At 59.6% G+C, this 23,717-nt stretch overlaps 1 protein-coding gene across 1 annotated transcript; it reads right to left on the bottom strand.

The window, feature by feature from the left end:
- Positions 1–3,472: 3,472 nt before the first annotated feature.
- On the bottom strand, positions 3,473–18,197 carry LOC142362443 (maestro heat-like repeat-containing protein family member 2B). Its single transcript, XM_075431078.1, has 31 exons — positions 17,838–18,197; positions 17,224–17,389; positions 16,751–16,849; positions 16,330–16,481; positions 15,922–16,065; positions 15,392–15,484; positions 14,992–15,076; positions 14,767–14,880; positions 14,298–14,371; positions 13,735–13,854; positions 12,658–12,765; positions 12,305–12,473; positions 11,912–11,952; positions 11,494–11,635; positions 10,541–10,593; positions 10,026–10,133; positions 9,663–9,782; positions 9,364–9,486; positions 9,112–9,234; positions 8,904–9,065; positions 8,554–8,676; positions 8,432–8,485; positions 8,231–8,298; positions 7,751–7,880; positions 7,550–7,645; positions 6,977–7,081; positions 6,642–6,765; positions 5,594–5,703; positions 5,004–5,156; positions 4,031–4,176; positions 3,473–3,800 (listed from the first exon to the last, which is right to left on the bottom strand). The coding sequence occupies exons 1-31, from the start codon at positions 18,195–18,197 to the stop codon at positions 3,473–3,475; spliced, it is 3,993 nt and encodes a 1,330-aa protein (XP_075287193.1).
- Between the last annotated feature and the right edge of the window lie 5,520 nt (positions 18,198–23,717).

Here is a 23,717-nt window from a genome sequence, read left to right as displayed (position 1 = left end):
TCACCTTCAGAGAGGACCTACTCACAAAGCAGAGGGCACATTTTCCTGCTCTGAAACTGAAGAGCTCCTGCAGTCCCAAGGGAGGGCAGAAAATAAATCACAGTCAGCAAATTACAGTTATGAAATTTGCAAGGCAACCTTCGTTTTGTCGGGTTAAAGGGAAATGTGTTCTCAAGCCAAAACCTAGGTGGAAATCCAAAGAGCCACATCCTCTCAAGACACATGGCCACATCACACCTGAATTAAGTCAGTTTCAGCTAGAAGAAAGCTTAGGAACTGCCACTCCCTGCTCCTGATCTTGTGCAAAGGTGGAAACAAAAGACACCACACAGGGCATAAAAGCACCTAACTGGTATCTAATGTCACCCATCTGCTTCTTTGGGGCACTCCTAGGGACACCAGGTTGCTTGCAGCATTAGGTGTCAAGAGACTGTATATAATAAAAGGAAAAGAAAAAAACAAACTTCCAAGAAGATGCTGAAAGGACACTGGTTTTGTCAAGTTCCCCTACAATGATTTAAAGCCAGAACAAAATCATGGCAACAACAAAACCCTCTTCCCGATTGTGATGGAGAACATGGAGGAGCTGTAAATGCAGAGTAGTATCACAGACAGGTGCAGAGGAGCCCAGGACTTGGAAAAGGCAAACAGGGCTGTCAAAACAGCCCGAGCCGAGTTCGCTGAAGTAAGCTTTTCTAGCTAACTGCCCGGGCAAGGGGATGGAGCGCACGCTTACAAAGCCTGCAGACCCCACCAGTCTGGCCAGGTGGAAGAGAAGCTACAGAGCAGAGCCGCTTCTCAGAGGCTGGAGAAATGGGTTGAACAGCAAGGTCTACGGTTCTGCTATGAAGTTAGACCCAGGCAAATATAATATTTTGCCCGTCGGAGGGAGTAACCCCCCATGCCAGGGCTGGCCAGCTGGCTGGGGAACAGCTTTGCAAAAATGGGCTGGGGGTCCTGGTGGGCAACGAGTCCAAGAGATTGCAGCCAGCTGCACCCTGGGCTTATTCACAGGAGCATAAGCAGCAGGTGGAGTGAGGTGATCATTCCCCTTTAGTCAGCTGCTTCCTCGATGATGTTTCTCTGGGGCCAAAGGCATTGGAGAGTGAAGCAGGTCCAGGCTCCATCCAAGTGTGGCTTGTGTGTTGGTGGAGATGGTGCCCGCACCACTGGGGACAGAAGCCCCAAGCCGGGTCACAGGCTGCTGCTGTGCAAGCTCCCCTCCGCTTGGGACACACACTGGGGCAGACCAGAAGGAGACCAACGCACAGGGAAGCTCCACTTCCAACACCATCAGCAATTTATTAACCCGTCAGCCAAGCAACTTCCAGTTCTGACAATGAAATGTGAATGCCCAACCGCACCACGGCCTGAACACAGGCACCTGCTGCGCTGGGGGAAGGCTGGAGCCCAGGCACCGGGGCTGTGCCCTGACTCTCACCACCGCAGTGCTTTCCGCCTCACTTTCCCCTTTTCCCAAGTGGGAACGATGCTGGTGACTTCACCGGCGAGGCTGTGGGAAGCCAGGTGCCTCCAGCCGGGGGACAGAACGCTAAGGAAACTGAGCAAAGCACTCCTTTTTCCCATCTGCCTGGGGGAGGACTGGTGCCCCTCCCCTCCTGGCACAGGCTCCAGGACAGAGAGCACTTCAAAGGCAGTCGCTGGCACCCCCAGCACAGAGGCCGGCTGAGCAGGGATTGCGCAGTGCACCCCATCACGGTGCTGGGCACAGGGGAGGCCCCAGATCCCACACTCCTGCTGCAGACAGCCAACACGGACAGCACGAGGGGAAGATCAAGGGAAGATCAAGGCAGCCCCCAACACCCCCACTCATCCCCCGGCTGCCCTCCTTTCCACCCCCTTCAAACTGCTGTGTCCCTCAGTTCGTCCCACCCTGCTCCCAGTGTCCCCTACTCCACCCAGTGCCTCCCTTTCCCCCTGCTACCCCCACACTGTGCCACCGGGCAAGCGATACGCTCTGCTTCAGGCAGTTTTTGGTGAGCTTTATTGAACTCCCTGGTGCTGGCTGGGGCCAGGTGTTGCAGAAGGACTCCTCCAGCGCCCGCCTCACCCCTCAGGACCTGTCACACCGTAGTGCTGTAAGAGCTGCAACGACACAAGGAGCACCATGGGGACCTGGTCCCAGCCAGGCGCTCCTCTGGCTGTCCTGCTCCAGGGACCCTTTCTCCAGGGATCTTCCCACAAAAAAAAAAAAAAAAAAAGACATCCCAAGGAGCAGTATCTCAGTCAAACCCCTCTGAACCCTTCCTTGCCGACCCCCTGCCTTACCTCAGCAAAGAAAGCTACAGCTGTCACCCACAGCTTCGCCGAGCGGGAATTGAGCCATGCCGAGAGGTTCTTCATCAGACACGGCGATACGAGCTCAGCGCGGAGCAGGACGCTGCGCAAGGGAGCACAAGCGAGGGACACACAGTTACCCCGGAAGGCCACAGGCCAGGTCTCCAAACCTCACTTGCACTGACGCAGACACTCTTCTTCTGCTCAGGACAGCTTCCCAGGCACGCCGGAAGGGTCCCGGCAGCCACTTCCCCGGGCACAGCTCCACTGGACGTGGCCAGATGCATCCCTGGGGCTCTTACCTGGTCAGGAGAGTCACCCCATCAGCGTGACAGAGGGGATTTTCCAGGAGAGCCCAGGCCGCCTGATTCGTCAGCAGCTGCATCCATTTGTCAGCCAGGCATCTGCCCAGCACCTTCTCTAAAGCCACAAGGAAAAGCCTGGGAAATGAAACCAAACACAACACAAGTCAAAACGCAGTCAAACAAAACAACACAACACCACAGCCACAAACCCAAAGAAATTGGAAATCACAGCAGGTTAGGGGAAAAATTCATCTGTGGCAAAGCTAAATACCCCTGAAATGATGCTTCAGGGCCTGCAAGACTGCAGCTAACGACACTGGCATCTTCTCCATCCCCCAAACCCACACAAGCAGCAGAAAACCCACGTCCCTAGCTGACTCCGTGCTACATAACCACGGCAACACCTACTACCTCTTCCCACCAGCGCTTTGCCAAGAATGATGCGGGTGCCCGCGAGGGGCACGCTCCTCCCGCTGAGGGTCCCATCAATGCACATGTCCTGGCAAGGGGAACTGAAGCCAAAGCTTCAAAGGAAGCTCCGGCTCCTTACCTGCAAGGCTTCTCCTCAGCGATCCCGCACTCGAGGAACAGCTCTCTCCAGGTGCTCAGGGGAGAAAGCGATCTCTCCTCACCCAGTGTTTCACTGGCCCACCTCAGGAGGCTGGGAAGCAGGTGGGGAAGCAGCCGCTTGAGCTCCTCTGTGCTCCCCAGAGCTAGCACCACCTCAGAGATGGCATGGGTGATCTACAGAGGAACATGACGCAGAACCACCTGGTCAGGCAAGGCCTTTTCCACCAGCCTGGTTCCCTGCCTGCCTTGGGCAGGGTGCTTACTCTCCACAATCGTCACTTCTGCAACAGCCTTGTGCCTCAGGAGCACAAAACTGTCCCCGCTCCCAACACCGCAGGCCGGCCCAGCACAGCGCCCTGGGAGTCTCCACGGGCATCCACAAAGCGCACCCGACTCCCTCGCGCCGAAGAACGAGTTAGAAAGCAGAAGCGAAGATGCAGAAACGCGTCTGCTGTTGAACGTACCGTCACAGCCTCCAGAGCAGCGCGACGGCTGTGCCGCTCACAAGCAGAGTCCTCATCCTGCAGGCAGTTGTTCCCCACTCGGTTCAGTTTCTCTGCTAAGCACTTCAGGACCCGAGTCCCGATGGTGCTTCTCCCGAGGCTCCTCCACAGCTCCACCGTGTCTCTGTAAGGGAACAGACATTCACCTCTGAGCCTGTACCCTTGCAGTGCTGCAGCGCCCTCAAACCTTCTCCTCGTCTGCAGCGGGGCTTACAACGCTCCACTCGCGGTCCAGACACAAGCACAAGACAGTTCAGGCAGAAAAAAGACCTGCTTCTTAACCACCCCCCACAGCACAAGCAAGCTGCGAGGACTCTCTCTGACTACAGCGAGGGAGGTGGGTAGTGCACGTACCCGTCCATGGGCAGACCCTTCTGGAGGAGACAGCTGATCGCAGGCTCCCGGTGAGAGCAGGCGAGGAAGAACACCGCACGGAAAGAGAAGGGCCTGTGGGGGCTCTTCTCCATGTAGGTGTAAAGGGTCTGCAGGATTTTTGGCATCTGGATGGAAGAATGGGAGAAAGAAGGGCTCGGTGCATCCTTTACCCCTTCCTGCGGGGCCCAGGCACGGTCCTTCAGCACGTGAGCAATGCCTGCTCCTGTGACAGGGAGCCCAGGTCTAGCTCGAAACCTCGCCCCGTTCCACCCTGCCTGACCCTGGCTCATGGCCGGAGCTGAGCGTGCTCTTGGCAGTTGCACACGTGTGGCCTTGCAAGGCCACGTCTCTCCTTGCAGAGGAACCCAGGTCTCCAGGGACATTTTTCCTTGCCTCTACCCTCCTTTCCCAAAGCGCCAGCCCCACGCAGAGGACCTTCCCCTGAAGGAAGGAGACTTTGTTTGTTTGGGCCTTTCAAAGGCTGACAGTGGAGAACAGGAGCCATGAAAGGGCAGGCACAGCACCAGGCCAGAGGCTCCCAGCCTCCAAACGGGCAGCAACTGGTGGCTAAAGGGCGGCCACCTCGGAGGCTGGGTAACACCCCAGCCGGGGAAAGCAAAGAGCAGGGTGAAGCGCGTCCCTGGGCAGCGAGGGCTGACAGTGACCTCAGAGGAAGGGCAGGAACGGCAAGGCGAGGCCTCCCAGTGACAGCTGCCTCCCTCATGGCAAGGACCTGGACTATGGGAGACGGCGGACAAGAGGTGCCCGTGTCCTTGTCACCAGACGGAGCGGACACCAGCAGCAGGTGCTAATGCACAACTCCAACCATCAGCAGCCCCTCGGCTCGGCACACCGGCGCTGTTTCTTGAGCCCGTGCCAACTGCACAGGGTGCAGTGCAACAGCCAACAGGAGAAAAGGCAACGTCGAATGGAAAAAAAAGTTCTCCTTTACCTCCGGGACTATTTCCTCGGTGGATTCCACCAGGAAGCGACACACCCACTTCCACACTGCCTTCACACACGTGGGTCTGACATGCCTGAGGCTGTCCAGGACAGCGGTCAGAAAGTCTCTCGCCTGCGCTGGAGGGATGTATTTGCAAATGGCCTGGAGAGAAGTCAGGAACAGAAGAGACTGCATCACAGCTCTGCTCCAGCAATGCGGCAAGGACAGGAAGCTGGACAGGACTGCCAGTGTGGCAGTCATGGAGGGGGTGAGGGCTTGATCCTCCCGCTGTGCACACAGTGCTGTTTACATCTGATGCAGCCAACTGATGTGGAAGCGTCTCCCCCCGTGTTGTTTGCTTACAGACCACAGTTGTGTTCTGACAAGAGCACTCACTCACTCACTCACACACACACACACAGAGGATCTGCTCCAGCATGCCTAAAGGGCAGTCCTGCCTCAAAGCCTCCTCCTGCTTGCTAACAACAGCCGTCCTGGGCAGGTCGCTCCGGAGACAGCACGAGGCTCTGGAGGGGAGCAGGGGGATGTGCAGGAGCCCCGGAGCTGGGCCGCCAGCCCACTGCTTTGGGGCCAGTTACCTTTGCTATTGCGACACCGTTCTCTTTCAGAGTCTCGGGCTCTGGGCTCCTCAGCTCCTCACACAGGCGCCTGATCTCATCTGCCCCAGACACCACCTTCCTGGTCTTGGCTGAAACAAACACCAGGAGAAAAGAGGAGTCATGTCTACGGAAACCCAGCCTCTGGCCCCGGATACTGTTCAAGGAGAACCCAAGTGGTGGCAGCGAAGGCCACAGGGAAAGCCAGGCCCTCCTGAACTCGGTGCAGCAGGGTTTCCTGAGCTCGAGAAGCGGCTGACAAATCCCAGGCTGGAAAGATCCCTCTTCCTCCCTGAACTATTTGCTGGGGCTGCAGGGTTTCAGCAGCCACCGGCCTCTGCTCCCAGCAGCTGTGTCCCTGATTCCCACACAGGCCACCTTCGTCTCTGGGACTCGGGAAAACTCCCTGGGACTTCCCCAGCACACGCAGACCCCGCTGCCTGAAGAGGAAAAGGGTGAAAGACAACCCTTTGCAGCACGCGCCAGGCCTCCTCCCCACCCACTTTGCTCTGGGCAGCAAATTGGCTTCCCCTCTTGTGCTCGGCAGGAGATGTCTTCCCTGGCAGGGGTGAGTTTGGAGACTGCCTGGCTAGCTGCCTGTCTCTCCAGGCTCAAGGGAGCGAGCAAAGGGGAAGGCATCCTCTGAAACATCAGGGACTTCATCCGAGCAAGGTGGCTGACCAGCCTCTGCCTCTCCTGGCATGTGGAGGGGGACAGACGTTGCGGGGGACAGTTCCCAGCGTTGGCGACAATGTCCTGCCCTCAGACAGCAGCAGGGGATGGCCCTGACCACCCACCATCACACGTGCTCCGAGGAGGTGGGACTCAGCCACTCTCTCCCAGGGACCCTTCCTGAGACGGCCAGGGAGGCAGAGGACTTACAAGCTGGGGGCACAAAACCAGCCGAGCACCTTGTCTCCCGCTTCCCTCCCGGGGACGGGGCCGGGCCCTGCAGGATCCCGGTCGTGCCAAGCCAGGAAGGGAGGAAGGATCTGGTTGAGCACAGCTGGGAAGCGCCCGCTCTCCTCACCTTGTATTTGGAGAAGGTAGGCAAGGCAGAGCCACGGCCTCTGGTGGATCGTGGCAACGCAGTCGCAAGTCAGAGTGCCCAGCAGTCCCACCAGGGAGCCGAAGCCATTCCAAGGACGTCCTCTCTGCAGGGAAGAGCAGCAGGGAAAGGGTCGCAGGCAGCCCCAGCACCCGCTGGCCTCTGCCGCCCATCCCGCTCCCTGAGTGGCCACTGGCAGAAGGGCTGCCCCGTGATCCCAGAGCCCCGAAACCCAGCACCCGGCCAGGCCGGGCTTTCTTCCGGGGCCATCAATGATGGGGAGGGGGCACAGTGGGACACAGGAGGTCCCTACTCACCATCAGCTCAAATCGCTCCTTGTAAGCTCCCAGCACATGGGCTAAAATCCACAGGGCTCTCTCCCGCTCCCATTCTGTCCCCGAGGTGAGCCAGTCCTTCAGCACCTGGGGCAGGGCACGTCTCTCTTACAACCGGCGTCTTTCTCTCCCCAAGATCTCTCTCCATCTCCCTCCTTCTCTGGCCCCTTCCTGGCGCAGCCCCCAGCCCCACCGAGCACTGGCACTGCTGTCTCCACCGCCCCGCTCTCCCCCGCTGCCTCTGCCCTCAGACGGCTCTTGCCTCCCTGCCAGCGGCTCCCCACTCCAACCTTCGCCCCCGGCTGCTCTCGTCCAGCTCCGGGCTGGCTCCCGGCCTTCCCTCTGGCACGGCCCACTTCTCTGCCTGTCCTGAGGCCACATGGCCGGGGGCTCGCGTCCCCCAGCTCAGCCCCTCGCCCCGCACAAACACACAGCCTCAGAGCGAGGAGCCAAAGCCCTGCTTTCCCATAGCAAAGGTATCCACCTCTTGCCACCCTCTGCAGACTCAATGCCCTGCCCCTCTGACGCTCTCCCTCTTGCCCCAGGGCTACTCACATCGACCACGTCGTCCAAGCTGGTCGAGCTTGCCTCCGCCTCCAGCAGAGTTGCTATGAGGTGGCCCAGATCTTGCATGCATCTGCTGTGCAGAACCTGAAGGCAGGAAAGGAGAGCTGAGGTTCTGCACCATGGGGACGGCCAGGGCACGCTGAGCTGGGAACCTGACCCAGAGGTGGGCAGGCACTGGCCGCTGGGTACCTGAACGTTTACAGCTGCCTTCGCTGCCTGCCTTCCCTTCTGCCTCTCAGGCGGATAGGACACGACACTGTGGCAGCACACTGCCAGCAGCTTCCGATTGTCCTCCTGGCTCAGAAGTGGCCTCAGCTTGCTGGCCAGAGGAAAAATGAAGAGAAAAAAGAAAGCGGATTTACTTGCCCTCTCCAGCGTGCCTCAAAGCACAACTGGGTTCCACCTAATCAAGGGCCCCAAATACAACACCCCCAGCCCACGCCAGCAAGCCCTGCCTTCAGCTCCAGCAACTCCTGCCTCTGCCCAGGCAGTGGGCAAACCCCCACCCCCAGGTTGAGGAACCCCCGGGGCTCCCTTCCTTCGGGAGACCCCCACAATGGGGAACAGCCTCCCGCTCCACAGCCCCAGCAGCTCCCGGCCCCAAGCTCAAGTCACTTGGGCTGGCTGGGGCGCACTGGGAGGCCCCAGAGCCCGGGGAACAGACCTCACCTCAACTTCTCCAGGGGCTGCAACACTCCATGCACCAGGGAGTCCCACGGCTCCCTCTCCAACCAGTCCTGTGAGGCCCAGAGACACAAGCACAGAGTTGGCAGCCCGCAGGGGCACGGGACAGCCCTCCCCTGCTGACAGGCTTTGACAGACTACGCCCTGTCACCCCCATGGATGCCCCAAGGCACCCAAGGGCCCCACCAGCTCGGGACACAGCTCCAGCAGCTCCCACCAAGCCGACAGACCATCGTGCCTCTGGGGAAAGCAGAGCATGGCGCAGCCCCAAACTCCCCTGTCTCACTGCCCCAGCTACGGACACTCACCAGCAGGGTCCACATCACCTTCTGCTTCAAGCCGAGCTCAAAGCTGCCGCAGTCGCCCACAGCCTGGATGGCACTGCTGACCTCAGTGATGCTCTGCACCAAGGCCAGCTTGAGCTGCCAGTCCTGAGGGCAAAGAGAGCAAAGCACCCCTTGAACTCTTGGAAGGGCTGAGGGGTGCAAGAGGAGCATGGGCAGAGGGAACCCGTGGGGGGTTTGCATCTGGATGGGGAGAACAAACCCGTGCTTGGGGGATCTTTAGAAACAGACCCACCATCTCGGTATGCCCCAGCCCCGAGGGGCTGGAGCGAGGGCACCCAGGCAGCCCTGCCCTGCGCACCCCGAGCTCCTACCCTCTCTCTGGCTCCGCAGAGCTGCAGAATGTTGCCCACAATTTCTTTCTCCACGCAGGCGAGCAGCTGCTCCTTGGGTGCACACAGGGCTATGCTGCTGTAGGTGTGCATCAGAGCAGCGCAAGTGGCCTGGGCTCTCTCCTTATTCTGCTGCTGCTGTACCTGTGTCGACAGAGATGCCCCAAGATGTCAGCCCCAGGACTGCCACGGGCTCCTGCGGCAGCTCCTCGTTCAGCCGGGCACCTCCCCGCAGCTCCCCGAGCCGCCAGCTCCGGGGCCGGGAGCTGTTCCCATCCCGCAGCGTGGGTTCTCGCATGGGGATGGGGAGGAGCTGCACCCAGCACAGCTCTCGGGGAGCTCTTACAAGAGGCCTTCTCTAAATGCAGCTGCCGCGGCTTGGGGAGAAGGGGAAATCAAGCCAGAAATGGAAAGCTAAACAGCAAAACCCTGGATCGTTTACCTTCCAGCCCGTGGAAGTCTGACACAGCCAGTCTCCGGTGAAAGCGGAGGAGAACATTGTCACCGTGTCCAAGACCAGGTGGAAGTGGTTCTCGGCAGCACGGGACACAACAGAAATCATGCCCTGCAGCCGCAGAGAAACGAGGAGTCAGCTCCAGCCCAGGCACTCCGCCGTGGCCAGCGACAACGGCCAGGTAGGACGTTGCAGCAAGGGCGAAACGGCAGCAACGGGGAAGTCAAGGAGGCCTGGAGCAGGGCCAGGAGCAGCAGGGGATGCTCAGGACATGGACATCACCTCACCTGGGCCTCAGGCAGCTCCATAGGGTTCGCCTCCTGAAGGAACCTCAGCACCTCCCCACGGACGTGTCCGAGGTCCCGACAAGCCGCCAGCGCTGTCCCGAGAGCCTTGTAGAGGAACAGCTGAAAGGGAAGAGGCCGAGCCTGAGCTGCAGTCATGGCCCGACCCGTCACGAGAGGGCTGGCCCCAGAAGGGCCCGACTGGCCCTGGGAGCGGGCGAAGCCGGCCATCACGCCGGGCTGTAGCCAGCCGCTGGGGCAGCCCTGGGGGACGCATCTTTTGGGGGAGGGGGAACGGCACGCAGTGGAAACCCCCTGTGTGGGCAGAGCATGGGCACCAGCCCCGGCGCGGGGCAGGGGACATACCTTCTCCCAGGAGCCGGGGACAGAGCTGCCCAGCTGCTGGCTCAGCTCCTGGCTCAGCCCCACGGTCCAGGCCCCGTCTTCGATGGGCTCCAGCGACGCTCGCAGGAACTGTGGGGAACAGGAGAGGACGCGAGTGTTCTCCTGGCCCTGGCCGGGGCCCTTTCCACGCCCCTGTGTCCCGGGACACTGCGCAGGGACAGCTGCCGGGAACGGCAGTCTCTTCCCCCACCCCAGCCAACCCTCTTTTCACCAGCCTCCCTCCTCTCCCAACACCCCTGGCACGCCGGACACCGAGGAGGCGGCCGTGGCCAAGGTGTGTGCTGCAGCGTCCCAGGGCACTGGCCATCAGCTGTGGCGTGTGTGCAGACAGCAGCTCCTCCGAGCGGGCAGGCACTACTGCGGGGGTGCCACGGGGCGTTCTGCAGGTGCCCCCACCGCCCGGTGCCGGCACAGGCAGCCCCGAGCTTCCTCCCACAGCTCAGCGCGCTCCCTCTTCTCCCCCAGGGATGCTGTACCTTCAGCATACGCTCCTCCCAGTCTGCAGAGTCCAGGGAGACCTCGGTTGTTCCTGGAAAGCAGAAGGAAGCAAAACCCTTGCTGCTATTGAAGCTCACAGCCAAGAAGAGCCCAGTAGTCTCCTCTGCGGTCACACGTCCCAAAAGTCCCAGGCCATCAGGCTGGAGAGGGCCTGCGAGCACCTACACCACAGCCCTTGGGAGGCCACAGACACAGGAGGGATCCCAGGGGCATTTGTCAGAGCCACTGAGTCAAGCTGGGGAAGGACGCGCAGACCGCGGCTGATCCCCACTGCCTGACTGCAGCTCCCAGAACAACTTGGACCACTGAGTGCCAGCACACACCGGCAACACCCGTTTTCTCCTGAATCACCCACCACTTTCTGCCCATTTCATAGAATCATAAAATCATAGAATCAAGAAAGTTGGGAAAGACCTCTCAGATCAGCAAGTCCAACCCTCACGCCAACACCACCACGCCTGCTCAGCCATGTCCTGAAGTGCCACATCTACCCGTTTTTTGAGCACCTCCAGGGATGGTGACTCCACCACTTCCCTGGGCAGCCTGTTCCAATGCTTCACCAGTCTTTCAGTAAGGAAATTTTTCCTAATAGCCAAACTAAACCTCCCCTGACGCAACCTGAGCCCGTCTGTGGCCCTGGGCACTTGGCCCTCCGAAGCCTGGGAGCTGCAGCCCCTCCAGCAGTACCAGTCCAATCCTTGCCCTGAACCCCCACCAGGACACGGGGGTGCCACCGTGACCTGCTGTCCTAGGGGACACCAACGGCCCCGTCCATCCACTGGGCCATGGCTGCCCCCAGCCTCAGCACTGGCTCCCTGGAAGGCAAAAGGCTGCGGAGCAAGCGCTGAGGAACTGGGCCCCATTCCCCTCCATCACGCTGGGACGCTGCATTTCCCTGCCCCTCGTCCCTCCCTCCCCACCCGCGCTTCACCTTCCAGGTACTGCAGCAGGGGCGGCATCTCGGTGGCCCACACCGCCGCCACGGCCCTGTGGATCCTGCCGTGGAGAGCCTGCAGCAGCCGCAAGGCAGCGGCTGCGCGTTCGCCGGTCTTTTCAGGAGCCGCTGCCAACACCTAGGCGAGGACAGGAGGGAAGGGTCGCTCCTGCCGCCGCAGCCACAGCTTCTCCCGCCACGGAGGGAGGGAGGGAGGGAGGGAGGGAGCTCTGCGGGCGGCCAGCGGCTTCACCAGGGTGCTGCCGGCCCCGAGGAAGGAGGGGGATCCCCGGCGGGCTCAGGCGCGCTGCCTCCTCCTCGGGGGTCCCGGCACTGGCCTCAACAGCATCTCTGCCGTGGGCTCTCCCATCACCCCCGGCCAGGAAAGTTCTTTCCTCAGGGCCGCGCTACTCACCAGCAGTCGAACCAGCAGGGCTTGGGGAGTCGGCAGCCGGGCTGCGGGGAGGAACAAAGGCTGGATGAGCGGACGAGCCCCCGCCGTGCCCTGCCCCTCGCACCTCCGATACCCCCGCACAGGGCTGAGAGCGGCCGTGCTGCCAGGGCGCTGGGCCAGGGGCTCCCGAGGGCTGCCCAGCGGGAGATGAAGGCAGCTCCGGCACGGCCGGGAACAAGCCCCGGCTCCCCAGAAGAGCCAGGTCTCTGCGCCGGGCAAGGGGCAATGCAGGGCAGAGCCCCCCATGCCCAGCAGCAGAGCCTGCCTCTGCCCTTTGGCTCTCCTGCTCAGGGCTGCGGAGGAACACGGAGACACAGACCGGACCGGCCCCCAGCCAAACCCAGCGGCACTCACCAGGGCTCCCATCTTGCTCCGGGGAGTTCACGGCATCGGGCTTCTCTTCTTCCTCGTGCCCCGCTCTCTCCTGCCTCTCCACGAGGGCTCGGAGGCAGCGGGACAGCGGGATCAGCATGCCGCTGTACTGGGCTGGCACCACGTACTCCAGAAGCCTCGGCCACAGGAGCTGCAGAGAAAGACCAGGCAATTCACCACAGCGGCACTTCCACTCCGCTCGCAGACAGAAAGGATGGTTTGCTTTTCCCTGAGCCTCGCGCGCTGCAGCGCACATCGGGGAGAGGTTCAGGGCATGGGGAAAAATGCCCTGAAGGGAAGAAGTGGCCGCTGCAGCGGGGCACAGGGTGGCTTACCTTGGTCATCCCTCTCAGAGAGACGTCCAGCGAGCCCACGATTTCCATGCACAGGGCTTGAAGAGCTTGTTCCTCCGGGTTTTCCCAGGCCAAATGGCCTTCTGCCACCTGCGAGACGCAGTTGCCAAAAGCCCCGTTACTCAGCTCCCAACCGACAAGGCTCAGACATGGCCCTCCCAGTGCTCCTGCAACAGCCTCCCAGGACCACTGACCTCCTGAAGGAGGACAAGGACAGCCAGACCTAGCTCAGGGACCAGTTCCCAGATGCTGGCAAGGACTGGGAAGTCTGCGAGCAGAGAGATGCTGCTAGTCTGCACGGTCCCTCAGGACCCAAATGCTGCTGTCATGCCAGTGCAGCACAGGTGAGGAACGTGCCCTTCAGCGGGGCTCTTCTCACGGCCAGACCTGGTGGCAGCAGGTCCGACGGATGCGGAGTGGAACCCAGCAGCCCCCTCCTGCACCCTGCTCCCGAAGCAGAGCCAGCCCAAGCCCTGCAGCACCGCGACGCACGCGTGTCGAAGATCCTCGGCAAGTCAGCGGGAGGCTCGGCCATCCCCAGCCTTCATCTCCTGGGCACCCAGCTGGAAACGCTCACCGAAGGGACTGCCAAAAGGCCTGTCCCCATGCCAGAAGGGACACGGGCCCCCAAGACTGCTCTCAGACGGGCAGGGCATGCTTTGGAGGGCCCCAGCACAAGAGCCCCACAGAAAGCTCCTCCAGCCAGGCCCACCTCCCTGCACTGGCTGCGTTTTGCTGATCATCCATCAGCATCTAAGGATGGAGGATGTCCCCTCCCTACAAGGTCCCTCCCTTCGGAAGGCAGCTTTGCTCAGCCCGTGGGCTGCACACGCGGTCCCGGGTGGTACGCCCAGGTGCAAACCCACACCACCCACCGACGCCTCCACCGACAGCAGCACAGACACCCATGAGGAGCGGCCATTTGGAGGATGCTCCGATGGCAGTGCCGGCGACGACGGCCCTGCAGTGTGGAGGTCTCCACAGCCAAGGATGCCCGCAGGAGCTCTCAGCACAGCCCAGGCACTGGGCAAAGCCCCGGCTGTCCCGCTCTGCCCTTACCAGTCTGCCCGAGATCCGGCCAAACTCGTTGAAGATGTGCCCCACCACATCCCATTCCTGACAGCTCTGGGAGCCAGAGCTCAGCAGCTCCCTGATGAACTCCACAACTGCTGTCTGCACCTGCCAGGGGAGACCGTGGTTAGCACCCTCCTGGTCAACACCTTCGCTTGGGAGCCGCCTTAGTGGCTTGCAGAGAGATGGTGAGGGCATGGCAGCAGCTTTTGCTCCGCAGCTCAGTCACGGACTTTAGCACCTGGCTGCATGTGCATTTGCCCATCCGTTGTGACCTCCCCACCCCAGGCTGCCAGCTCTCCCCAGGGAGGAGACAGCACCCACCACCTGGGCAACGTGCTGTCACCTCCCCAGGCACTCCAACGCTGCCCACGCCAGCAGCAGCATCACCTCTCACCATCAGCTCTCCGGGGAGCACGAGGAAGCAGGGAAACGGAACGGTCGCCCAGGTCAGCCCCCAAACTGCCGCTCCTGCTACAGCCTCACCAGGCTCTGCCCCCAGGGAGAGGCTTTCTCTGCCGCCCTGGCAGCCCCTTCCCAAACCAGCTCACCTGGGCACTGGGGTTGCTGCACACCGACCGCACGGCCTCCACCACCTGCGGCAGCTGCTCTCTTGTTGCAGGGTCTGGAACAGACACGGAGAGGTGCGCACTGAGGCAGAGCCCCCACGGCACAAGGCACCCCTTGAAGCTTCTGAGCTTTTCATACGTTAGCGGGACAGAAAAGCGGGGCCCAAGTCTGACTTCACAGGAGGCAGCAGCGTACCCAGAGCAACTCCGTTTCTAGAGGCACGGCTATTTTATAGGGATCAAAAGCTACGGTAACAGAGAACTAGAGAAATGGCACGGGTACAAGCAGCTCCTGCGCCCACCAGCCCGCCTGTGTCACTGAGCTTGGAGCATCAGCTCAGCTGGGGACCTGCTCTTTGCAGCTCCTTTCGGGTGCAGGTGCACCACTTCCAGCCTCTTCCTGCTCTCAGCCCACCAGCCCCAACCCCCGCCTCGCGTCCCAGGCACTGACCATCAGAGCGGGCCAGTTCTCTCAGCAGGCCCAGAGCTGCCACGCGATAGGCATTGCTCCTGCTGCTCAGCTGGCAGCGCAGAAACGCAATCGTCTCCTCCGGGTAGGTGCGGGCTGCAGAGAAGAAATCACGTTCTGCGTTAGCAGGCAGCTGCCTCCAGCTGCTGAGGACTGGAACAGAGCTGCCACGGCACAGCGGGGCATCGCCCAGCCTCCGCTCCTTACCCAGCAGCACGATGCAGCGGGACAGCACTGCCTTGCGACCCAGGCCAGGCTCTTTGGTCACATCACAGAGCCGTAGGAACAAAGCCTGTTTCAAAGAAATTCACGTCAGCGCAGAAGGGGACTGAAAAGAAGCAGCTCTGCCTGCCCTCCTCTCCCAGAGTCCTGCCACTCGGCCGAGAGGCAAATGGCCCAGGGAGCTGGGCTGCCCCTCGCTCCCCTTCCAGACAGCCAGGACCAGGCCTCTTGCAGCGTGCAGGCACCTCCGTGGCACCGGGATCACAAACCCTGGCGTGCTGCTGGCCTGCGGGAAGGTCCCGGCGGAGGGACGCCCTGCCCTGCCCTGCCCTGACCGCCGGCAGCCTTTCCCCTCCGCGCAGTCCAGCGTGCGGGCTCCCCTTACCTGGCAGTACACAGCCGAGCTGATGGCCAGAGCCATGCCCTGGGGGATTGGGCTCTGAAGTCCCTCCAGCGTCTCCAGCAGATAGCTGAGGTTCTGCAAGAGAACGGTGCAGCAAGAGGAGGCTCAAGCCACCTCAAGCCACTTGCGACGGGAGAAACCCAGCACATCTGGGCTAAGGGGAGTCCCTGTCACCAGCTCCCAGGGAAAACCCCAAACCCTCCTGCACGGGGCTTCGTTGCCCTCCCCTCAGAGCAGCATCGGGACTGGACACAGCCCTGGGCATTCGAGCAAAGCTCTTCCCGCACGCACAGCCCCAGGGAGGTGGCAATGCCAGAAGATGAGCCTCACGGATGTGACGCTTGGCTCCCTCCTGGCCCCCCCCTGCATTGCCCTGCTCTTGCCCCAAGAGCGCACGCAAGCCTCAGGCCTCCTCTGCTCTCCCTGGTCCTTCTCAAAGGCCTTCCCAGGTCCTCTGGGCACTCGCACAGACCCACCCGAGCAGCCACGCTGGGCCCCACACGACTCCTCACCTTGGTGACCTGGGAGGTGTCTCGCACCTCCTGATATTGCTGCAGGAGCCAGAGGAACGGCTCCCAGGCATGGTATCCGTGCTGCTCCCCGTGCAGAAGGGCCACCGTCATGGCAGTCACTGCCCCGAGGACAGCCTGCTTGTCCTGGAGAGGGAAAGGAGAAGCCCTGCTGGGAGGGACAGCCTTTGCCCATGCTGCTGCCCCAGCCCTCCCCGAACAAAGGCCCCAGGACTCTGCTGCTTCCCCCCAGGGAGCCCCCAGACACAGGGCGGCAGGCTCCCGGCTTGGGGGGCTTCCTCGCCCAGACTGCTCCCTCTCCACCCTGCTCGCACCCCGCCGCGCACAGATGGGCCCGCTGACGTGGACATGCCCGCTGCGGCCCCAGGCATGGAAAGCAGCACTTCTCACCTCTTCCTCCTCGCAGTGCAGCAAATTCGCCACAACGTAGCGGAAGACCGGGTAAATGTCTCGGCACAGCCGCGCTTCCCGACTGCGAGGGAAGGGGCACTGCTCCCGGCTGCAGAAGTATGCGGTGACCCCTTTCGACCACTGCTCCACAACTGCACCAGGACAAAGGAGAAGGGAGCACATGACAGTCTGCAGCAGGGAGGGGACCTCTGTGCAGTGCCGCTGTGTCCTGCCCACCGCAACGTCCCAGGTTCCCCCTGCTCCTTCTACACACTCACAGCGCTTTGGGATCGCCAAGGCCTGACCTCACCGGGGGCTGACGCCCACCACGTTCCCTCGGAGACCGCACGGAGCCATCAAAGGCCACCCCTGCCCCGGCAACCCCGGCCAAGGAGCTGCTCACCACTACCCTAACACTCACCGCTGCAGAAGGTGCGCAGGATCCGGCCGCTCCCCACCTGGCTCAGCATGGCGCGCAGGGCCAACAGCGTCATTCCCACAAAGGGGATGCACTGCAGGGCTGCGGAGAAGGCAGGGACAGAGGGACCGAGGGTCAGCGAGAGACACGGGAGACTGGGGTCAATCTCTGGCAAGGCTGGGGCTGCCGGGCCATGCCAGAGGGCATGGGGAGGGCTGCATTCCCCAAGGGGGACACAGCAGGGAAGCTCTCTGGGGAAACAGGGAGGACAGTGGGGGGCACAGACCCCACGCGTTTCTCTCCAGTGGGTTCCCACCCTCCAGGAACCGAGCTGCTGGCCAGCCCTGGCATGCAGCGGGGAGGCTTGGCAATTTCATAGCCCCCCAGCCCAACACAGAGCATTTAGGAAGGGGGAGGATCCCTGCTGCCCACTATCGCAGACCCCGACCCAAACCGGGAGGCCAAGGGTGCCGTACCGTAGCTGCGGGACAGTTTGCCTAGGGTGAGGAGCACAAACTCCTCCGGAACCTTCCCCATGGCCTTCAGGTGTCTCTGGAGCTCCGACATGACAAAGTGGAAGTGGGAGCGGGCCAGAGCCACCAGGACATCGCTAGCAGCCGTCTTCATGTCGTCTGTCACACCCTGGAAAAGCACCACAGGTTCAGCACTCCTGAGGAAACGGCTGAGGCACTCGCACAGGCTGAACGCCCCTGTCTCCCGTGCAAGTCCCCTTGCTGCAGTTGTGCTCGGGCCAGGGCGTCCGCTGCCTCTTGTACCCCGGGGCAGGCGAGCAGCACCTCAGGGAGACGAGGGACACTTCTCCCCGGCACAGCCCTGTGCTGCTGCCTCCTCTCCCTCTCTGCGGAGATGCTGGGAACAAACTGTCGCAGACTCCAGACCCTCCCCCGTGGGGCCTCTCCATGGGGCTGCTGGGTGCCCAAGGTTCTTCATCAAGCCAGGAGGAACAACCTTGAGCTGAACCCAGCTTGGTGGGAATAACCGAGGAACATCTCTGCGCTGCTCTGTATTTCCCCAAAACCCAGGGGCGTAGGCAGGCTGCTTTGGTGGCCTTGGAAGAGAACAAGCTCACCTGGGCTGCCCGCATGTCGCTGGATGCCTCTGCTATCAGGCGGTTCACGATGCCGCCCGGCAAACGGCCATCGTCTCCCTGCAAGACGCTCTCCAGCTCCCGGTATATCTCCACTCGGTCACCCTGAGGACAGACCAAAGGGGAGGGAGCGATGAGACTTGGGACTTGCTTTGTCCTCGTTCCCGGCGAGCCACGAGAGAGACCTGCTGCCCCACAAATCATCTGTGTGCCACGGGCACGAGGGACCAGCTGCAGGCATCGCTCAGGACAGACACAGCCAAGAGCAAGATCTCCTGTGGCACCTCCGACACCAACAGAGAGCCAGGCAGGGAGACCAACTCCACCAGGGTAAGAGGCCATGCAGGAGCCCAGAAAGCCATTCCCGAGGCCGGGGAATGGCGGAGGTCAGAGGGAGAGCGCCAGACGAGGCAGGGGAAAGTGTGGGAATGAGACCATGCCCCGAGGAGGGGAAGCCACGAGCACCCTGCACCTTGGGGCCCCGGCGCTGGGACAGTTCCCGAACCAAAGCTAAGGAGGGGCCTTGGGTAAAGGCGCTGCAGAGATGCTGGGGGTTACGCCAGAGGCTTTGCCTTGCCCAGGAGAGCGCTGTGAGCTCCCAGGGAAAGGAGGGAGCCAGGGAGCAGTGGCATTAGTCCAGCTTGAGCGGCAGGGACGAAGCGCCTGCGGGAGGGCAGAGGTGCCGTCAGGCGAGATCCCCCTCTGCCGCTGTGCCGGGGAAGCCAGGGGCAGGGAGGGGGGCCCTCAAGCCCCCTGGCCTCACCTCATGGTCTTGCAGATGCTTTAGCAAAGTCCCCACGACCTCCAAGGCAGTGACGGCCACAGGGACAGTCTCCTTCTCCCTGCCTCCATCCTCAGGATGCTCAGGTCTGCACTGGACACAGCAGCACGAGCAGAAGGCTGGAAGAAAAGAAAGAAACGGTTCGCAGGCTGCAGGGCTTCCAAGCAGGGAGGGGTGAGGATCTTCACAGCCTCCCCCAGCACTCACCGCCCGTCCTGGGCAGTGGTGGCAAAAGGGCAGTCAGTGGGATGAGGGGAGGGAGCCTTCCCCCCACTGCGGCGCCACTGGGAAGACCACAGTGGGAGACTGGGCCCAGTGCCAGCACAGCAGTGGGGACCCCGAGCTGGGCAGGGGATGGACGTGGGGCCCTGCCCCATGGGAGAGGAACAGGAGGGCTGGGCAGCCCCAGCTGCCCCACGGAGGGCAGGCAGAGGATGGAGCCAGAGCGCTTTTTGGGGTGAGAAAGGAGGGAGCCCCTTTGGATTTTACCAAATATAAAATTAAGCCCAGAGACAAAGTGTTGATCAAAACATGAAAAGAAGAAAGTTTGTCTCCTCGATGAGACGGACCTTATCTTGTTTTATTGACTACAGAGACTACTGTCCGAACTGCAGAAAAAGGTTAGACTCACACATCACGAATAAAGAAGCCAGTTCATGAATGGAAGAGTTACAGATAATCTTCCAAAAGGATAGATGTCTAAATTCAGTTGCGATACCAGTAATTGTGACTGTAACCCAATAGTATGTGCTCAATGCAGCTACTGTAAAGAGTGGTGGTATTACCATTTCCCCGGGAAATAACGCCCCTAAAGGCTTATGCCCGAAGTGTGAACATCTTGAGCGTATAATTACTGAACAAACACTAAAAAATTAATAGCAAAAAAATCATTGAATCAAATGGGCCACAGTGGTGGAAAATTGTTCATACAGGGTAATAGAGGTAAATTGCAAAGTAAAACTGTGACTGGGAAAAGGGAGTGTCACAAAAAAAGTCAGGTGCCCTACTGTTCTTACCATAACTGAGAAGCAGTCAAAGCTAAGAGCTGGGAAGCCATAAAAAGAAACATGAAGGGAAACAAAGCAGATGGGAAATCCCAGGCCACTACCCTTGCTGTCGAGAAGAAAAACAGAAAACCCGCTGCCGGAAGCAACCCGGTAAGCGAGGGAGACAGAGGGATAAAATGGATTCTAGGGATACTGCTTTTGGTCTCGAATTTGAGGGAATTGACCCAAGATGCCTGTTCTAAGTGCTATCGACTGACCCGGTATGGAAGAACAGTGGTACGGTCACTTTCCAAAACAGGTATGTTGAGATATACTGATGGAGGGGGAGTACAAAATCAATATAAAGAAGAATTAGTTAGAAATGTAACCAAACAAATACAGCACTCTAAACAACCAGGCAGGCCACCTGCGAACATATATGATAAACTAAAACAAAGACTCAGTGAATGGGATCTACCCACCCCAAGTAAAAACCTGTTCATAAATTTAATACAAAACACAAGAATTAAATATAACTCGTTGTTGGATTTGTGAAAGCTCACAAATGACTGAACAATGGCCCTGGAGAGGAGAGGGACTAACCCCAAAACAAATTCTATTGTAGAATCAAATACACACTACTCTCAGAGAGAAGAGACCTGAGGGATAGCTCTTAAGCCATGAAGTAATTGGTCAAATTTGTATAGCCAGGGAAGAAAATAATTTCACTAAATACGTGGGCCACGTCCCATGTAAATTGGTATATACCACCAACTCTACGGAAGGCAAGAGAGGTTGGTGAAAAATTTAATACCTTAGAGTGTTGTCTAAACATAGATGGTAACGGAGAAGCCATTACAAAAATTACTGATGAAACAGAAAGAATTGCTCATGTGCCAATACAGAAATGGAACTCTATTTTATCTGATAACTGGTGAGATAATTTGTTTAACGGAGTTTGATGGAAAAAGTTAAGATTCATATTATTATACTCTGTTATAAGACTTTTGCTTTTACCCTGTATGATTCCATGCTTTATTCGGTTAATTCATTCTGTTGTTCAAGGGATGCAGATTTCAGCAATACCAATGGATCCAGAAATGGTTCAAAGGGGAAAAACCCATTCCTCGGTAATAATTAAAATGAAGAAAAGGAGCCCACTCCGGTTCAACGAGGTTTAGCTCAATTTGAAGCAAGAACACGAATCAATGAGATAAAGAAAAAAAGATGGGGGATTGCAATAGACTACAAGATGACTCGTGTCGAGTGCACATACTGTGCAACTGTGGAAACTAGCATAATGTGAAATAACAAAACTGCAGAAGGCATGGAACTATAGACAGGATATCTGTGGGTTGGAGATTGGGCGAATATGGAAGTGCAGTGCGGTTAGACACTGGGCTAACGTATACTGCTTATGCAAGATGAGCGGGCAGCGGTGGGGAGGCTGCGGCAGCGCGCCAAAAAAGGACGTTTAGAGGACACCGAGGAAGAAGAGACTCTTCATCCCGGAGACCACCAGAGGAACTATACAGACCACCAACATCATAAGACGCATGCGCAAAGAAATTATGCCGTGTAAGCGCAGAGAATCAAAAGAAGGAGGAGACTTCGCGGAAACGAACAGCTCGGAGAGAATATAAAGACCGCCGGTGCCACTAGAAGGTTTGTATGTTGGTGGAGCAGTGACCCCCCGCGCACCCAGCGCTGTTTGCTTGCTTTTTATTGCCTCAAATATTAATAAAGAAAAAAATAATGCAAATGGCGTATTGTCATTTATAACAAGACCAAAGTCAGCTCTCCTCCAGTCCAGGGCAATGAGCTTGCTGTGCGCCCTCCTCGCTGCCCCAAGGATCTCGAACTCCACCATTTCACAGTCACTGCAGCCAAGGCCGCCCTTGAGCTCCACGTTCTCCACCAGCCCCTCCCTGCTGCTGAGAACGAGGGCCAGCACAGCACCTCTCCCCGGGGACTGCTCCGTCACCTGCAGGAGGAACTCATCGTTACCACAGCAGCCCCCCACGCTGCAATGCCACCTGTCCCTGCCCTGCCTTTACCCCTGGCCCAGCAGCTCTCCGCCGGCTCCTCACGCAACCCCAGGCGCCGCGGCTCCCCGGCCCCGCCCGCCATTCCGCCGCTGCCTGAGGAGCGCCCGCCGGCCCGCCCTGAGGGGCCCCGACCCGCGCGCACGGCCGCCCGCCGCCTGCCTCCGCGCGCCTCCCGCCCCAGCCGCCGCGCCGCGCGCCGCCCCCTCGCGCTCCCTCGCCGCTCTCTGCGGGCAGGCGCCGGCCACGCCCCCTCCCCTCAGAGGCTCCGGCGGGAACCGGAGTTTTCTCCTCTGCTTCGGCCGGGAGCAGAGCGCTGCGGGGGTCCGAGGAGGGGAGGCCGCGCCTGGCCAGAGCCGAGCACGGACGGGGGCTGCAGCTGCCCCGCCCGGACGCACGCATCCCCTGGACGGGACCGCATGCCCTCTCTCTGCCCAAACCTGCCAGGAGCAGGGAGCTGGACTCAAAGATCCTCGTGGGACCCTTCCAGCCTGAGGTATTCTATGATCCCCCTTTCTGCCTCTGCTCAGAAACAAGACAAAGTTCAGCCTGAAGCCCCGAGCTAACAGGCTTGGTTCACCTTCAGAGAGGACCTACTCACAAAGCAGAGGGCACATTTTCCTGCTCTGAAACTGAAGAGCTCCTGCAGTCCCAAGGGAGGGCAGAAAATAAATCACAGTCAGCAAATTACAGTTATGAAATTTGCAAGGCAACCTTCGTTTTGTCGGGTTAAAGGGAAATGTGTTCTCAAGCCAAAACCTAGGTGGAAATCCAAAGAGCCACATCCTCTCAAGACACATGGCCACATCACACCTGAATTAAGTCAGTTTCAGCTAGAAGAAAGCTTAGGAACTGCCACTCCCTGCTCCTGATCTTGTGCAAAGGTGGAAACAAAAGACACCACACAGGGCATAAAAGCACCTAACTGGTATCTAATGTCACCCATCTGCTTCTTTGGGGCACTCCTAGGGACACCAGGTTGCTTGCAGCATTAGGTGTCAAGAGACTGTATATAATAAAAGGAAAAGAAAAAAACAAACTTCCAAGAAGATGCTGAAAGGACACTGGTTTTGCCAAGTTCCCCTACAATGATTTAAAGCCAGAACAAAATCATGGCAACAACAAAACCCTCTTCCCGATTGTGATGGAGAACATGGAGGAGCTGTAAATGCAGAGTAGTATCACAGACAGGTGCAGAGGAGCCCAGGACTTGGAAAAGGCAAACAGGGCTGTCAAAACAGCCCGAGCCGAGTTCGCTGAAGTAAGCTTTTCTAGCTAACTGCCCGGGCAAGGGGATGGAGCGCACGCTTACAAAGCCTGCAGACCCCACCAGTCTGGCCAGGTGGAAGAGAAGCTACAGAGCAGAGCCGCTTCTCAGAGGCTGGAGAAATGGGTTGAACAGCAAGGTCTACGGTTCTGCTATGAAGTTAGACCCAGGCAAATATACCATTTTGCCCGTCGGAGGGAGTAACCCCCCATGCCAGGGCTGGCCAGCTGGCTGGGGAACAGCTTTGCAAAAATGGGCTGGGGGTCCTGGTGGGCAACGAGTCCAAGAGATTGCAGCCAGCTGCACCCTGGGCTTATTCACAGGAGCATAAGCAGCAGGTGGAGGGAGGTGATCATTCCCCTTTAGTCAGCTGCTTCCTCGATGATGTTTCTCTGGGGCCAAAGGCATTGGAGAGTGAAGCAGGTCCAGGCTCCATCCAAGTGTGGCTTGTGTGTTGGTGGAGATGGTGCCCGCACCACTGGGGACAGAAGCCCCAAGCCGGGTCACAGGCTGCTGCTGTGCAAGCTCCCCTCCGCTTGGGACACACACTGGGGCAGACCAGAAGGAGACCAACGCACAGGGAAGCTCCACTTCCAACACCATCAGCAATTTATTAACCCGTCAGCCAAGCAACTTCCAGTTCTGACAATGAAATGTGAATGCCCAACCGCACCACGGCCTGAACACAGGCACCTGCTGCGCTGGGGGAAGGCTGGAGCCCAGGCACCGGGGCTGTGCCCTGACTCTCACCACCGCAGTGCTTTCCGCCTCACTTTCCCCTTT

The sequence above is a fragment of the Opisthocomus hoazin genome, chromosome 9 (assembly GCF_030867145.1).
Source record: "Opisthocomus hoazin isolate bOpiHoa1 chromosome 9, bOpiHoa1.hap1, whole genome shotgun sequence".
Taxonomy (NCBI): Eukaryota; Metazoa; Chordata; class Aves; order Opisthocomiformes; family Opisthocomidae; genus Opisthocomus; species Opisthocomus hoazin.
This window is presented reverse-complemented; position numbering and strand designations above follow the sequence as displayed.

Excerpts from the sequence above, each read along its gene's own strand:
- LOC142362443 (XM_075431078.1), bottom strand. The coding sequence starts at position 18,197 with ATGGCCTCTTACCCTGGTGGAGTTGGTCTCCCTGCCTGGCTCTCTGTT. Across the intron at positions 11,953-12,304 it reads GGAGCAAGATGGGAGCCCTG|CCCGGCTGCCGACTCCCCAA; the intron begins GTGAGTGCCGCT and ends TCCTCCCCGCAG. Across the intron at positions 7,082-7,549 it reads GCTTGGACGACGTGGTCGAT|GTGCTGAAGGACTGGCTCAC; the intron begins GTGAGTAGCCCT and ends GCCCTGCCCCAG.